Source organism: Electrona antarctica (genome assembly GCF_951216825.1).
Source record: "Electrona antarctica genome assembly, chromosome: 6".
NCBI classification, from domain to species: domain Eukaryota; kingdom Metazoa; phylum Chordata; class Actinopteri; order Myctophiformes; family Myctophidae; genus Electrona; species Electrona antarctica.
Genome location: NC_136811.1, coordinates 28,336,500 through 28,352,707, shown reverse-complemented (window position 1 = coordinate 28,352,707; position 16,208 = coordinate 28,336,500). Strand labels below are relative to the sequence as shown.

Sequence of the window (16,208 nt, the reverse complement as noted above, 5' to 3'; positions counted from 1 at the left end):
ATATCCAGGTCCCTCGTAGACTCCCTGTTTGTCTGTACGTCTCTCTCTCAGGTCTCTCTGGCAGGCCGGTAACCTCCGCCTGCTATATGGGTGTCAGTCCAACTCCAGACCCGTGTCAATCAAATTATATCAAATCATAAACATAGTCTTTTAAACCCCCCAAATAATAACAAAATCACAACATAGACAGCACAGAATATATAGGACCTTACCCTTGACAGATGGCGTTAATTAGAAATATTAAATAATACAACATACACTTTTAAATGTTGATATTAAAATAAATCATATATAACTTGTGTGGCAGTTGCTACAGCCTGTTTAGCTGACGAAAACGAAAATCTTAAAACGTTCATAACTCGCGATCTAAATCATCCCGTCTAATTCTGAAAAAAGATCCTGTGTTAGACGGCACTGAAGCATGAGGTCAGTCCGCTGCCCCCCCAGGTTGGCAGAGAAAGTGTAGCGCCCAGGATATTAGATCATTGACAGTTATTAACGTTTTAAGATTTTCGATCTCGTCGGCTAAAATGGGGGGTAACATTTTCGATGACGTCCCACCGAAAAATAACTTTGAATGTTGCGCAACAGACGCTCCCAGCCTGTGGAGGGATGCGATCGGTTTTGATATCAATAATCTCCGTCCTTTTGATCAATCTCCATCCTGAGTGCTCGGCGTTACTAATTGATAGGGCGAAGAACTCCGTCCTTGCCGCTCAGGGTGTTAACTAGGCTATGAAAATCTTTGACGGCGCTTATTATACGTCGTCAAAAGTGGATTGAGCAAATCATATAATTGACTCATTGGGAGATCTAAATGTCAGAGGTCCTTTGACAAATGACAGTGGGCTACAGTTCTTGAGTGATTCCCACGTTTTGTGTCAAACGTCAGCACAGAACTGCCAAAACTGTGAGAAATAGCTAATGCTGAGCGCTTTAATGCCAGCCAACACTGTCGTCTGCCAGGTATTCTAGGCCGGCCACTGGGTATTTCCCCTCAAAGTTAATTGACATCACCTTCTTCACCCAATCGCTCTCCTCCTGTCTCACTACTATGTGTCCATACCATCGCAGTCTGCCTCTCCTCACCACATCCACTATGGCCTCCACTCCCATTCTCTGTCTCAGCTCTAGTCTTCAGTTCTGCACTGGTCTTTCTCTCCTTCCGTGACACACTGCACATCCATCTGATCATCCACATCTCTGCTCTGTTCAGCTTCTCTTCATACTCCACCCTCAGGGCCCATGTCTCACTTCCATACGTCATGCATTTCAACTTCAGAGATGGGACCTTGGATGTTAGAAATGGCATGTGTTCCCTGAACTTCTTCCATCCACTTCTCACCCTTGTGGCGAATACGACACCAGGCATATTATGGAATGTGTCTGAAATGGCAAATTATGTTTTGCTGATTAACAAAATACATAAAAATAATAATAAGATTGGAATTGGTTGATCTTGAGGGGGGAAATTGGGGATCGTAATTGGGAACAGGAACAGTGGCAACGCAAAAACATGTATTGGATGACTTAATTGCCACAATGACTAAATTGAAGAAAACAAGGTTACAACAAATTGGCTACTCAAAAAAAGAGACCATGCTAATATTGTCAGTAGCATGTCTCACAAGCTTGTTTTATTTTGAACGCATCTTCTATTGACCTTTTTCTTAGTCTTTGCGTTTTTGTGTGCATAAGTTCCTCTTTCTCTTGCTGTGTTGCCAGTTTTGCAAGAGAAGTGACCAGGTCTATGAAAACAACCACAAATGAAAATAGCTGATCTACAAGCTCACAGCGACACATTGTTAGGTTGTATATCTGTTATTTAAAAACACATTGAGAATAAATCGAAATATTTTGAATCTTTTTTAAACATTTTAATAAAAAAGGCACAAAATATGTTCAGATGGATGTCCATGGACAATTTCATATTAATCTGGGGTTCCTTGATGTGAAGAAATATGGAAGCAAGCCCAAATAAGCAGCTACTGTACACTTTAGAATCAAGCCCCAAAAAAAGATCAACCAGCAACTACCAATAATTTATTTGCAAGTGACTTTACAGAAAAAAACAAGTCAAAGGTTGCTTATAATAAGCAGACATGGCAACGTGGCCTGAAGGAAGCAAAGCACACACACAAGGAGCCCCAGTACCTTGGCGGGGAAAAACGTGGATACAGTATATAAGAGTGAGGAAGTTGACAACCTTGTGTCTCATGAGAAGAGAGAAACCAGACACATGGAGTGAGCCCCTTGTTGCACCACTATCATGCTGCACAGCATTGTCCTATTAATAAAAGCTGCAGCCTTGTGCTGCACTGTTAACAAGTAATAATGTGTTTTGTCAGTAGGGGAATGTGTTTCCGTGCGTGCGTGCGTGCGTGCGTGCGTGCGTGCGTGCGTGCGTACTTGCGTGCGTGCATGCGTGCGTGCATGCGTTCGTGCACATGCGCAACTGCATGCACGTGTTTGCGTGCATGCCAACAGGTGCGTGCGTGCGTGCGTGCGTGCGTGCGTGCGTGCGTGCGTGCGTGCGTGCGTGCGTGCGTACTGGCTCGGTAGGAAATATTGCAGCTTCCAGGGCCCTGCTGTAATATACAGCACACCACAGACAATATCTCAAACCTAAAAGATCCATTACCATCACTCTCTCCCTACTTTAAATCATTCCTCCCCCTCCCTCCCTTTCTCTTTCTTTCCCTCCCTCTCTCTTTCTCTCTGTTCCTCTTTCTTTCTCTCTATTCCTCTCTCTTTCTCTCTGTTCCTCTCTCTTTCTCTCTATTCCTCTCTCTTTCTCTCTGTTCCTCTCTCTTTCTCTCTATTCCTCTCTCTTTCTCTCTGTTCCTCTTTCTTTCTCTCCGTTCCTCTCTCTTTCTTTCCCTCCCTCTCTCTTTCTCTCCGTTCCTCTCTCTTTCTCTCCGTTCCTCTCTCTTTCTATCTCTTCCCCTTCCTCTTGTTCTCTCTCTCTGTCTCTGTAGTAAATACAATGTAACCTTGTCATCAGCAGTCCCCTCTCTCTGTTTTAGTCTGACAGTGAATAATGCATCAACAGCAGCTGCAATGAATAGCAAAATATGCGTGCGTGTATATGTGCGTACTGTATGTCCGTTACCGTACAATGTTTCTGTCCTTACAGTAGTGTGTGTGCGTGCGTGTGTGTGTGCGTGCGTGCGTGTGTGCGTGCGTGCGTGCGTGCGTGCGTGCGTGCGTGCGTTAAGTGGCTAAGTAAGGAATGATTTAAACTTTGTCTCTTCCCAGATTTCACACAGATGTATGAAGTAGTCGCTCTTACCCTTTATCTCCACCACTGACACCTACAGCTGTGTGTGTGTGTGTGTGTGTGTGTGTGTGTGTGTGTGTGTGTGTGTGTGTGCGTGTGCGTGTGCGTGTGCGTGTGGACGGAATGTAAATTACATTAATGTGCTCACTGCCTCTCGCAATGGACTTACAAAGTGACAATCGGGCAGCAGAAACTCAACATTTACATTTAAAATAGCAATACTTTGATTGATCCTGTGATACAAACATAATTTACACAAGTTATTGAAGATTACACAGAACATTGAATGACAGCAATCTGTTCAGAATTACATGTGGGAATGTATACTATATCAGCTGGGTCATGCACATATTGAAATGCTATAACATTGTAACGTTTGTTCTACAGTGGTGATAGCGGCATTAGTTTTCAATGTCTTCATATAGCCAGTCTACTCTGGTTGCACTGAAATGATGTCCTTTATTATATCCCTTCCCCCATTGTCCAGTCCCTTTTCATACTTAAACACAACCCCAAAACATTGTCATCACATTCCCCAGACAGAGAGAAGGATGAAGAGAGGTAGGGCAATAAGCCTCCTGGCAGAGATTTGCATTATACAACTGACTGAGTGCTGCTTGCTAGTGTTGGCTCCTCTCCTTTCCTCTTGTTAGAGACCCCTACAGACCTTAACTGCCCTACTTTATGGGTCCTCCACTCACATTGAAGTAGATATAAATCACATTAACACATTCACTATCATTATACTTTGGATAGACAGCCCAGTGCCCACTGCAGATGAGTGGATGTGAATGCAATAACGGGGTGACCTGTGGGAACGAGGTTATATAAGCCTTCATATTGCTTTATATGATGTCTCATATCAACAATTATAAGGCATTGGAAGTTTTATTATAATACTTATAATAACGTCAGGTCTCACAGTTTCTCATAATTGCTTTACACAGGTTAAAGTATCATGAACATCATGGTGCTTTTAGTGATTAATGAATGGAGAGTGTGGTTATGGTACAGTACTGCCATAAGATTTGACTGGCAGCATGCAAACAAAAGACAAAAACACAATCTCTCTCGCCCTTCCTTAGGCTGGCAGTGGTTTAGTGTAGAGGGAAAAAGAGCAGACCAAGTACAGAGCCTGAGTTTACTAAGTATTGAGAGTTTAAAATCTCTCTCAGCTAAGGGGGTCCTTGTTGTGAAAATATATACTATATGCAGCTGCTACTTTGACATGCTTAAATTATCTGCTTTATTGTGTATATATGGTCCATGGGACATCCACCTTGTCTTTATTGTGTATATATGGTCCATGGGACATCCACCTTGTCTTTGTGTATATATGGTCCATGGGACATCCACCTTGTCTTTATTGTGTATATATGGTCCATCCACCTTGTCTTTATTGTGTATATATGGTCTGTGCCTTTCTCAGGGTGTTCCTGGGGGTTCGGGCACGGCGGGGAGAGACGGGCCACCGGGAACGAGGGTAAGATTCACCACACAGAAAGATAAATATACTAAGTATATTAAGTATTATTACTTTTAAGTAATTCATAATTATTACATAGTATAAGCAGAGTTAAAGTGTTGTGACATAGATCTAATATAGTTCATATATAATATAGTTATTTATGTATACCTGCTGCAAACTCTTACACACATGGTGAAAAAAGACATCATTATGTTCCTGTTTTGTTGTTGGGTTTGGTATGGTTAAAGTTAGGGTAAGGAATTGGGAAGGGCGTTGTCACGGTAGCAGAGTGACTGAACCCAAAATGCAGAAGCACAAGCAAAGTAGTTTCAAAAACTGTTTTATTAAATCAGAAAGGCAGCTTAGCTTACAATCAAAAATGGGAAAGCAAGCATTAACTCAGGGAAGCCCAAAAGTCCAAACTGTTCAAAAGTACAAATCAAAAAGGCAAAACTAAACAAGACTAAATCCAAAACTAAACAAGGCACAAGGCACAGGAAGTCCAGAAAAATGCAAAACCTTAAAGGAACGAGGATTTCCAGGTACAGAAGAACACAGGAACACCAAGATGAGCACCGGACAATGATTTATGTACTGACAGTTTGTGTGTGCAATGAGACCAGTATTTATAGGAAGCAGGTTAATGGCAAAGGGTTCACAGGTGGGTTGATGAGGGAGTTGGAGACAGGTGAGAGAATGGGACTGCAGTGTGGAAAGGAAAGTGGGAGTGGCCAGGGCTGACATGGTCTGTGGAGAGACAGATCATGACAGTACCCCCCCCTCAAGGGACGGATACCAGACGTCCCACAACATTGCGAGGGACGAGCAGGGCGGGTGGAGGGGGCCTGGAGGAGGGAACCTGGGGCAAAGGACCAGAGCAAAGGGGATCTTCAGGGGGGCGGCCAGGACGACGGCCAGAGGCAGGGCTGGTGACTTCAGGGGGACGTCCAGGAGGATGGGATGAGTCAGCAGATGTGTCATCTGGGGGCCGGCACGGTGGCCGAGACGAGGCTGTGACGTCATCCGGAGGGCGGCCGGAAGGCTGAGACGAGGGAGTGGAGTAGTCGTCTGGAGGGCGGCCAGGAGGATGGGAGGTGGCAGAACAGACGGCATCGGGTGGACGGCCAGGACGCTGGGATGAGTCAGCAGATGTGTCATCTGGGGGCCGGCCCGGTGGCCGAGACGAGGCTATGACGTCATCCGGAGGGTGGCCTGAAGGCTGAGACGAGGCTGCGGAGGCGCAGTCAGGAGGACGGCCCGGAGGCCAAGACGAGGCTGCGGAGGCACCGTCAGGAGGTCGGCCCGGAGGCCGAGACGAGGCTGCGGCGGCGCCGTCAGGAGGGCGGCCCGGAGGACGAGATGAGGCGGAGGACCGTGGAAGCGGCGCCGGGGGTGCTGCAGGCTGAGGCGACGCCGTGGATGCTGCAGGCTGAGGCGACGCCAGGGATGCTGCAGGCTGAGGCGACGCCAGGGATGCTGCAGGCTCGGAAGGCGGGGCTGCAGGCGGGACTGCAGGCGGCGGAGGTGGGGTTGCAGACACTGGAGGCGGGGCTGCAGGTGGGACTGCAGGCGGAACTGCAGGCGGAGGAGGCGGAGCTGCAGGCGGAACTGCAGGCACTGGAGGCGGGGCTGCAGGCGGAACTGCAGACGCGGGAGGAGGGGCTGCAGGCGGAACTGCAGACACGGGAGGGGCTGCAGGCGGAACTGCAGACGCGGGAGGAGGGGCTGCAGGCGGAACTGCAGACGCGGGAGGAGGGGCTGTAGGCGGAACTGCAGACACGGGAGGAGGGGCTGCAGGCGGAACTGCAGACACGGGAGGAGGGGCTGCAGGCGGAACTGCAGACGCGGGAGGAGGGGCTGCAGGCGGAACTGCAGACGCGGGAGGAGGGGCTGCAGGTGGAGCTGCAGGCGGGAGTGCAGGCTCAGGACAGGAGGAGGATGCTGCAGACTCTGGAGACGGGACCCAAGAGGACGCTGCACACCCAGGAGACGAGGAGGATGCTGGGATCCCAGAGAACACTGCACACCCAGGGGATGAGGAGGGTGCTGCAGACTCTGGAGATGGAGAGCCATCGCCCAACACACCTGGCAGCTGTAGGAAGCAGCTGACCAGATAGCCCAGGAGCAGAGCTTCCATAACCTCAGGCTGACACCGGTCACCACTGGAGACGACTGACAAGGGCTCTGGCAGGTCCTCGGCTGATGTGGCTGTTGAGGGTGCAGAGGGCGCAGGCAGGACATCTAAGGAGATGGCTGGCAAGGGCTCTGGCAGGTCAGCAGGAGATACAGCCGGTGAGGGTGCAGAGGGCGCAGGCAGGTCACCAATGGAGGCAGCTGGCAAGGGCTCGTGGACGCTGGGCAGTGCAGTGCTCTGGATGACAGGCAGCAGGGTGCCAGGCAGGGGAGAGCTGGGCTGGCTGGGCCGTGGAGAACTGGGAGGCGGAGAGCTGGGCGGCGGAGGTTCCTGGTGGTGTTGGCGGCCACGCCTTCTCCTACCAGGCCCACAGGTCCCCACACTGTCAGGACAGGCTGGGCGGGTGGGCTTGGTAGCTGGGAGACCCAGGGAGACACCCCCCCGCCTGTTGACACAACGGGGACCTCCCTGAGCCAGACGGGTGCCATAAAATAGATTTTGAGCATGAAGTTGTTCTGAATAAACAGGAACTTCACCACTGGGAAGATGGGGAAATAAAACCATATATTGGGTCTTCTTCCGGTTAGCATCAGGGCTAGTGGGACGCAGGCTGAACACTCCAACTCTAATGGAGTGAGCTGGCCGGGAAGCACAGGGAAACGTGCTGGTGTCGAAAAAGTCTTTAAGCCTTCCCCGCACCACATCCAGGTGGGGGACAAAATGGCTGACCCATGGCCTCTCCTTGAACCACTGCTGCTGGACAGACATCTCCACTTGGAGTTCAGCACGCAGATTAGGGGGAGAGGCCATGAAACGAGTAACCAAAAGCTCAAAGTCCACCACCCTATGGCGGAAAAGGTTTAGCTCTGCTGGGTTCATTTTGGTCAGTACATACTGTCACGGTAGCAGAGTGACTGAACCCAAAATGCAGAAGCACAAGCAAAGTAGTTTCAAAAACTGTTTTATTAAATCAGAAAGGCAGCTTAGCTTACAATCAAAAATGGGAAAGCAAGCATTAACTCAGGGAAGCCCAAAAGTCCAAACTGTTCAAAAGTACAAATCAAAAAGGCAAAACTAAACAAGACTAAATCCAAAACTAAACAAGGCACAAGGCACAGGAAGTCCAGAAAAATGCAAAACCTTACAGAAGGAACGAGGATTTCCAGGTACAGAAGAACACCAAGATGAGCACCGGACAATGATTTATGTACTGACAGTTTGTGTGTGCGATGAGTCCAGTATTTATAGGAAGCAGGTTAATGGCAAAGGGTTCACAGGTGGGTTGATGAGGGAGTTGGAGACAGGTGAGAGAATGGGACTGCAGTGTGGAAAGGAAAGTGGGAGTGGCCAGGGCTGACATGGTCTGTGGAGAGACAGATCATGACAGGCGTTCACCTTTACCAATGCCATCTGACTCCTGAATATCCACTGTTCTATATGGTGAGACAAAGTGTTTTATGTATATGAAATCTGAGAGACTGTTATATCAGTCTGTGTATCAGTTAAATATTTCTATCAGCAGTCCCAGCTTGTCTGTGATTTAAGGTGTATTTGACTCACTCATACTCACTATGTGCAGTGAAATGTTGGTTTGCTAATAGATTTCTGATCATGTATTAACTTTGAGTAAATTGCTAAAGTGGTTGCCGATTGCCATCTGTCTATCTGTCCTCACGGCATGATTGAGTGCCAGAAAGCTCATCTGCTACGTTTTATGTCCACTCGTAAAAGAAAATCTACATATTTTCAATGTTTGTCATTGCCTTTCAGCAGCAGAGCGCACTATTGTTCTCACAATAAACAAGATTCCAATGGGCAATGGGCATTCCCAGACCTGTTGTTTCAGCCCTCAGGGCGTCTTACTTAGATGAATCTTACTGGTACAGTATAGATACATCTCACACAACAGAGCTACAAATTCGGTACCAGCTCTGACACAGCTCAATGTGTACCAGAGCAACCAGTGAGCCAAGGCCTACAGGTGGCGGGCCACGAGGATATTGCAAGCGAGGTTCCAAAGATTATTAACAAAACACTAAGATCTGATAATATTTACAATTATATAATCTTGAAAGATTACCTTTCATTTTTATACCAGTAATAGGAGCTTAAAGTATATACAGTACTATGTTAGTTCTATTTATCAATGCCAGAATACAATTTAGTGAACATAAACATGCTCTGAAAATGTAAGCTGACACACTAAAACACATTGGGTAGTTTATAAATGTTAAAATGTTAAAAATGCATTTAAAACATCTGCAGTGGGGCATACGGGTGGCACAGGGGTGAGGTTCCTGCCCACCACAGACTGTCAGGGGAAAGGAAGGGGCTGGCCATGTCATGTGTAACGGAGGAGAAACACCCCAAACTCTAGGGCTCTGCAGTGACAGCCATTCCACTACATGAGAGAATTGGCATTCGCATACCAGATAAATTGGGAGAAAATGTAAAAAGATAAAGAAAACAAATCTGCATTGAATTCTACACAAAACATCCTTTTAGATTAGCAGTTGATGAACTAATTTAATATTATTCGTATCACTGCCTGTGGGAATCAATCCTTGTGATTTTGTGGGATATCTGAAATGGAACTCCACAAATTGTCTCAAATGAACAGCCACCAACAAGCTACTTGTTGGTGGCTGTCAGCAATATTATGTTTGTTTTGGCCATCATTAGGATGCATCACCATTAGAATACAAACTCTGTTGCCAACCTCTCAGCCTTACACTTACACTCTTTGACATTGCAAAAATGTTGCATTGAGTAGACGTCAGTGTTGGACAAATTGGATAAAGTTATTCTTAACTACTGTATACTTTCCAATGATTTGATCATTTGAGCCCTATTTACTTTGTCATTATGTCGAATAGTGAAAAGATCGACAACATCACGACACGTGAGCATGTATCTGCTATTTTCACATTTGTGTTCATATATATTTGAAAATTTAAAAAATAAATATAAATACATTGAAAATGTTCACCTTGACATGGCCAAAAACATTGATGCCAGGTTGACAGTGGTTAACAATCTGCCTAAAATTGCTCTCGTTATCTCTCCCTCTCACTGCTATACTCCAGGACCGCACTTCATTTAGCGGAGAATATCTCAACTGTTCTTGGCTAATATGACCCCCGCAAACAACTTAGGAACTGTGAGAAATTCTCTATCCGGGGCGAAATACCCTAAAATGACCACGCCCTTTTTAGAATAACCGCCACTTAAAACAATATGCCTCTATCTTCTAAACCGTTGGAGCTACAGATTTCTGAGATGCTCAAAATGTTCAGAATACTCATGTTTGAATAGACCACACCGCGGTCATCTTTCCATAAGTTAATGGCAGGGACCAGGGTGGAAACCTGCTTCCTTGAGCACCTCAAGAAATCTGTCGCACACAGTTTAGAAGATATGAGCCATGTTTGAAGTAGCGCATTTAAAAAAGGGTGTGGGTCTGGGTATTTCGCCCTGGATAGAGAATTTCTTGTTCGCGGCGGTCATATTAGCCAAGAACAGTTGAGATATTCTCCGCTAAATGAAGTGCATACATATCTTAGCCAGGTCCTGGATTAGAGTATAATGCATTGTCACTGGCAGGGGGAAGCAGTAAATAAACATGTGTCAGTAGTCTAGAGTGATGTCTACATTCATTCCACAAGGTTGGGTCAGTCATTTTACCTGGATTAACAAGAGCTGCTTGTCAGCCATTTTATTTCAGTGTGGACGTGCAGAAATGCAGATTCCCTGTCTACCATACAATCTGTTCTAATTAATGTAAAGGAAGGAAATCAAATTTCAACATTTTATTGGTGTAAATGTTATATATTCATGTTTAGAAAATGTAAGTTGTATAGGCCTATTTTGTAATAGAACGATAATAATAAAACGAATAGAATATAAGGTGTTGTTTATCACAATGTTGCTGTTACGGAGATCATGTCCAGATACGGACATTTGCTTAAATATCGATGACGAACAAACCAGTCATGCTCTAGGGCAGCGGTTCCCAGACCTTTTTGGCCATGCACCCCCTGTTACCTCCTGACCTAGCTGACGCACCCCCCACACATGGAAATATAAATTGCATAAGCTATATAGAGACATACATTTCCTATTTATCCACATATACATGCACATATATGAACCTGAATATGGCATATATATGCAACATAGGCTATGTTCTATTATACTGCTATAATAATAATAATAATACTGCCATATATTGCCATTATGCCATAATATGTTAATATATTTATAATAAAACCATAGCACCACCATTAGCCTTTTCATGTCGCACACCCCCTAGAAGGCGCTCGCGCACCACAAGGGGTGCACGCACCACAGTTTGGGAACCACTGCTCTAGGGCATACATGGCATACACTGGCGGCCCGGGGGCCACATGCGGCCCCCAACATCACTTAATGTGGCCCTCAGGTTAATATCAGAACACTGATATATTATTATTGATTTCAGCTGTTACAATTCCAATCATACAAACATGACCTGCTTTAATTGTCTTTTTTTTGTGTCCAATGTATTTGGATTTAGTTCGTCAAGTTTTAACACATTGGAGGCGCAGGACGGAGATCACCGTCAAGTTCATTTGGATTAATCTCCGTCAAATTAGTGCTATGAAAACTGATCACATCGCTCTACAGCCTAGAGGCGCTTGTTGCGCAATCCTCTGTGTTGCACAACAGTGACACGTCATTGAAAATGTTCCCTGCCTGTTTAGCTGACGACAACGAAAATCTTAAAACATTCATAACTCGCGATCTAAATCATCCCGTCTAATTATGAAAAAAGATCCTGTGTTTGACGGCCCTCTGCTGTCCAGTCGCTAGTCGCGATAGATTTATTCTTACCTCCCGTTGTTGTCGATCGACTCTAGAGTGGTGTGGCTATTGTTAGCTGCTACACACACACATTCACAACAACATCCGGTCCGTCGGTAAAAGTGGTCCGGGCGCTATAAACGATGGGCACATTTTATTAATGGATTAAATAGGCCCGGGCCCTCAAGGTGTTTTTAACTAAATCCATTTGAAATTAAATAAAAAGGTTATTTTTCAGGATTCCAATTAAAAAATGTCAAAAAAATAAATCAGGATTTCAATTCAAATATAGCAAAAATAGCTGATCTACAAGCTCAAAACACGTCGCAGTGTGACGCGTTTTGAGCTTGTAGATCTTGCTATGACAGTGGCCCTCTCCATCGTCAAAGTTGCCCACCCCTGCTCTAGGGTCATCCTTATGACAAATGAACCTGTAAGGTTGAGTCGAAGATAGGATATTGAATTCCGGTAAGATTTCAGCTCTATAATACTGAAAACTACGAGAGGATAGGAAACCGCTACGAAAGACCAAATCCCAATTGGTTAAAACATTATTGAACCAATGAAAAGTAGTAAAAAGTGCTTCAGACAAAACCTCCATTGGACCATCAAACTGTCTGCTAAAGCAACTAACTCTACCATGCTACCCCCTCTCATACAAGTTAATTGACAAATTAATAAGAGGCAGTATTGCTTTGTTTTAAAAATATAAGGTTTTCTTCATTTCCTGAAAATTATATATTTTTTATTTTCTGAAAAATGAACATTTTATTAGGTGGTGGTTCTTCCCGACAGCAGAGATATTAGTTATCCCCATTCTCAATCATATTTAGCTGTGATCTTGATTGTGACGCCAGAAAACTATTTTTTTTAAAAACAGGATGCCAAAAGTGCTGAAGTGTGCAATGCTTGGCACTTTAAATATAGGAGCGCTCCAGCAAGTCTTTTTTTAACCATAGAAATGCATGGCAGACGCTGGTAGCTCAAAAAATACTTTCTGTGGACACAGCCTGAGTCCTAATAATTGGGCTCAGAACTAGATGTGACTTTACACCTGTTGTTCTAAATCAGCCATCCCACATGCCTTTGTCATTACAGGTCTGGTATATGGGTGTTGTGGCTGATAATAATTCCCAATGAATTACTCATGCCGGCAGGCTAAACCTGGGAGCTAAAACAATATGTAATGACGCGCCACAAACAATGATAAAATGATTCATATCCAAACGAGCTCATAAGTTTAAAATGTTTATATATAGTTCAGTGCACCAAATATTACAATACAATTTCAATAAATAAATATATGTAATAAATATGTGCAAAGAATAAATAATCAAACAGTGAGCAAAACCAATTGTGAATGAACCAAAGTTATCAATAAAGTGCGAGTGCGGTCAACAAAAAGTATCGCTCCCAGCTCACCCTGCCTTGTGACCTGTCTGGTGGCCACCCACAGAGGCGCTCCCACCAATAATGGAGCGTCAATGCGGTGCCCACACCCATCACCAACTAAGTGAGAATAACCATAGGCTAAGCATTATTTGGCTCCTACAATGGGTGTTTACCTTCTTATGTCCTTGTGGCCAACGGATGCAACAAAGGCATGCCAAGCAGTATGCTACTCAGAAATAAAGAAAACCTTGTCCTAAAATCCATGGCTGTCATCTGTTCTTTTGAGCCTGTCACACAGGCCATTAGACAGCACAAAGTAGTATGTGTACAATCACAACCGTGATTGAAGCAGATAGTCATTTTTACAGCACTCATCTGAATTGTAAAATCAGACGTGTATTTGTCTAGCTGAAAGTGAAGAAAAATGCTTGGCCAATTTAGCACTTAGCTGGCCAGTTAAATCTGTCATGGGGAACAATTACTTTCTCCTGGGTGTTTTATCAATACTTTTCAAAGTCACATGCATTAATGATAATTATTGTTGTGTGTCTTCTGTCTTGTACTGTAGAGACAGTAGAGTTCCTGGCCTATTAAAACATTAACACTGTTTTTGAGGGCCCAAAACTCAGCATCCTTCATGCTTTATGATAAATAATAGATAATATTTGTAATTATTATTACCCGCCCCTCTAGACCAGAAAGCACGCTGGCTGGGCCAGCCTACTTTGTCTGTAAGTCAAATTAGTATAACTGTAGCTAAACAGAAACTATGGACTTAAAGCCTAATTAATTTATACTTGTTGTTCTTTCAAGCTAACAATTTTATCTACAAAACCTATTATTTTTAATGAGTGAACACAGTGTGATATAGCATTACAACAACCATGCAAGATGTAGTCATGAAACCTTAAAGGGGTGTTAGTTGAGATAACAATTAAGGCCAATTCAAAGTGGTCTGACCGCCCAAGCAAGGGTGCTGGAAGTAGTGGGTAAAATTATACTGACTAGCTGTTACCATTAGCATTTCTCCAATATGCTAACAAAAACACTGGTATCCCCCTCCCAGAAATTGTACATCGGTACTGTCAGATGTTGGTTTTCTTCGGTCTTCATTCAAAGTATGAATGAACGAAGATGAAAGAAGGAACCTGAGGTATCACCCTCTCATGGTGTGCATGCACCACACATGGGTATGATGTACTTCAACTCTGTTGAGTGATTGATCATACCCTATCTTCTCGCCAATGCACCCACCACAGCCCCAGCTGCAGAGCCTATTAGTGGGTGTAACTGGGTAGCGTTTATTGTGTGACACCAGGTTGTCGTTCATAACATTAGGCTTATACAGTGTATTCTTGTAATATCATTTATTTACATCACTGGCCTTTTTATGCCTCCCCCAAATACATTTAGGTAACATCTAATACCATTTCAAAGCAAAACGTATGACCTTCAGATTCTTAAGTAGGAGATGCCAAACCTCTGCTCCAGACCTCATTCAGGGTTAGTACTACTGTAGTGTTTATAGTGTGTCATGCCGTGACTGCAGCAGACGATATTATGGCTGAGCTTGTATACTGTAGTACATGATGCATATGTGTTAGGAATATACAGTATTCATTTGAAAACTGAAGTTTACCATATGATTTTGGTAGAGCTCAAGGCTGTAGCTAGTATGGGTGTGTTTTAAATGTCGCTCCACAGGGAAATTCCCTACTAAGCACTGTGGTGCTCTTCTTTGGCTTACAGAGAAGGCTTTGAAGCTTTGCTATTAAACCCAACATTATAGCCCAACTGTACACGCTAAACCACCACACAGCTATCTGAGGATTAGAGTTGGTTACATGGCCTTGCCATGCCTTTAACCTAATTTACTTGCACTTCAAGGATATTAAGTGTACTGCTTTATCTGCAGCTATACCAATATCAGTTCAGACAGTGCGTCTCAAAAATGGTTCCAGTCTTATTACGTATATGCACATAGTATGGTATAAACTCAAATGAGAGGATTATCTGAGATTATACTTTTTTCTTCATGGCTTGCCCAATCCAACTGCTTTTAAATCATGCTTCAGTATAGGTTTGATTGCCTTTAATACTAGGGTGATGGAGCGGTCAAAATGATCAGCTTTGAAATTTGGAACTTGATTAACTATGAGCAGGAAACTCTAGAGGGCTCTCGTTTCATTTCTCTTTCTTTTTCTTTTTTCTTTTTTCTTTTTTTTCCTCTCATTTAGTTTCTTGACTTGTCCTAAATATTTCCTGTTGTATACAAGTGTGTCTCTTTACAATTCTAAAATGTTTTTCTGGAAATTAAATATAGCCATGTCTGGGGAGTTTGAGTGACACCCAATGAATGTGAGATGCTTTGAAATTATTGTCAGGTGTATTATAACATGAAAAACCCAGAGAGATACCAATACATGCTTTTTGTGTATGATAGTGATATTGTATGCTACTGTACCAAACACCATAGTATCTGGTTTTCCATTCATTTAACTGACAAAAGCAAACCGAAAGCTATGACGTCCTACTGATTTCAACCTCTACCAATACTACCATTAGCTATCGTTCCCTCAAATAAATTCAGATGCAGGTGGGGAGTCGGATGAAAATTCTTAATCTTAACCCTTCAAACAGTCATCGATTGTACAAATGTATTTACCGTAGTAGTACATATTCAGAACTGAAAATGGCTCCAAATGTAATGTGTAAACAAAGTCAAGAATTGACATGAGAATTGACCAATAATAGGCTGTGTCTGTGTGCAGAAATCACACAACAAGGTAATTCACTCCTGTGCTAAAGGTCAGTCTGTGGCTGTTACAACAAACACAAACTAATTTATTCCACAATTTTGAATGAAATATGAGGTGCACACTGTGACTGTCCTTTTGTTTTGCCAATTCCTCAACAAAGTGCATCTGCAGCCTGTCACTTGTATTCTTATTACAGTATGAGGTATTAGCTGGGTGTGTGCTCTTTCCCCCTCTCCAACTTTACTTTAGGCTAACATTAAAATGACTCATCTCAGTCACAAGAGCTATTGAATACAGCCAAGTGTAAGACCAGAGCAGTACACAATAAAATCA

General features: G+C 43.9%; 1 protein-coding gene across 1 annotated transcript in view; it reads left to right on the top strand.

Moving 5' to 3' along the window:
* col14a1a (collagen, type XIV, alpha 1a) overlaps positions 1 to 16,208 on the top strand; it is a gene marked incomplete at its 3' end in the record, with an annotated part of 214,852 nt that overhangs the window by 169,141 nt on the left and 29,503 nt on the right. Inside the window, exon 40 of the mRNA XM_079503710.1 lies at positions 4,710 to 4,763. Coding sequence (XP_079359836.1) covers positions 4,710 to 4,763 — 54 coding nt within the window. The remainder of the gene's footprint in view (positions 1 to 4,709; positions 4,764 to 16,208) is intronic.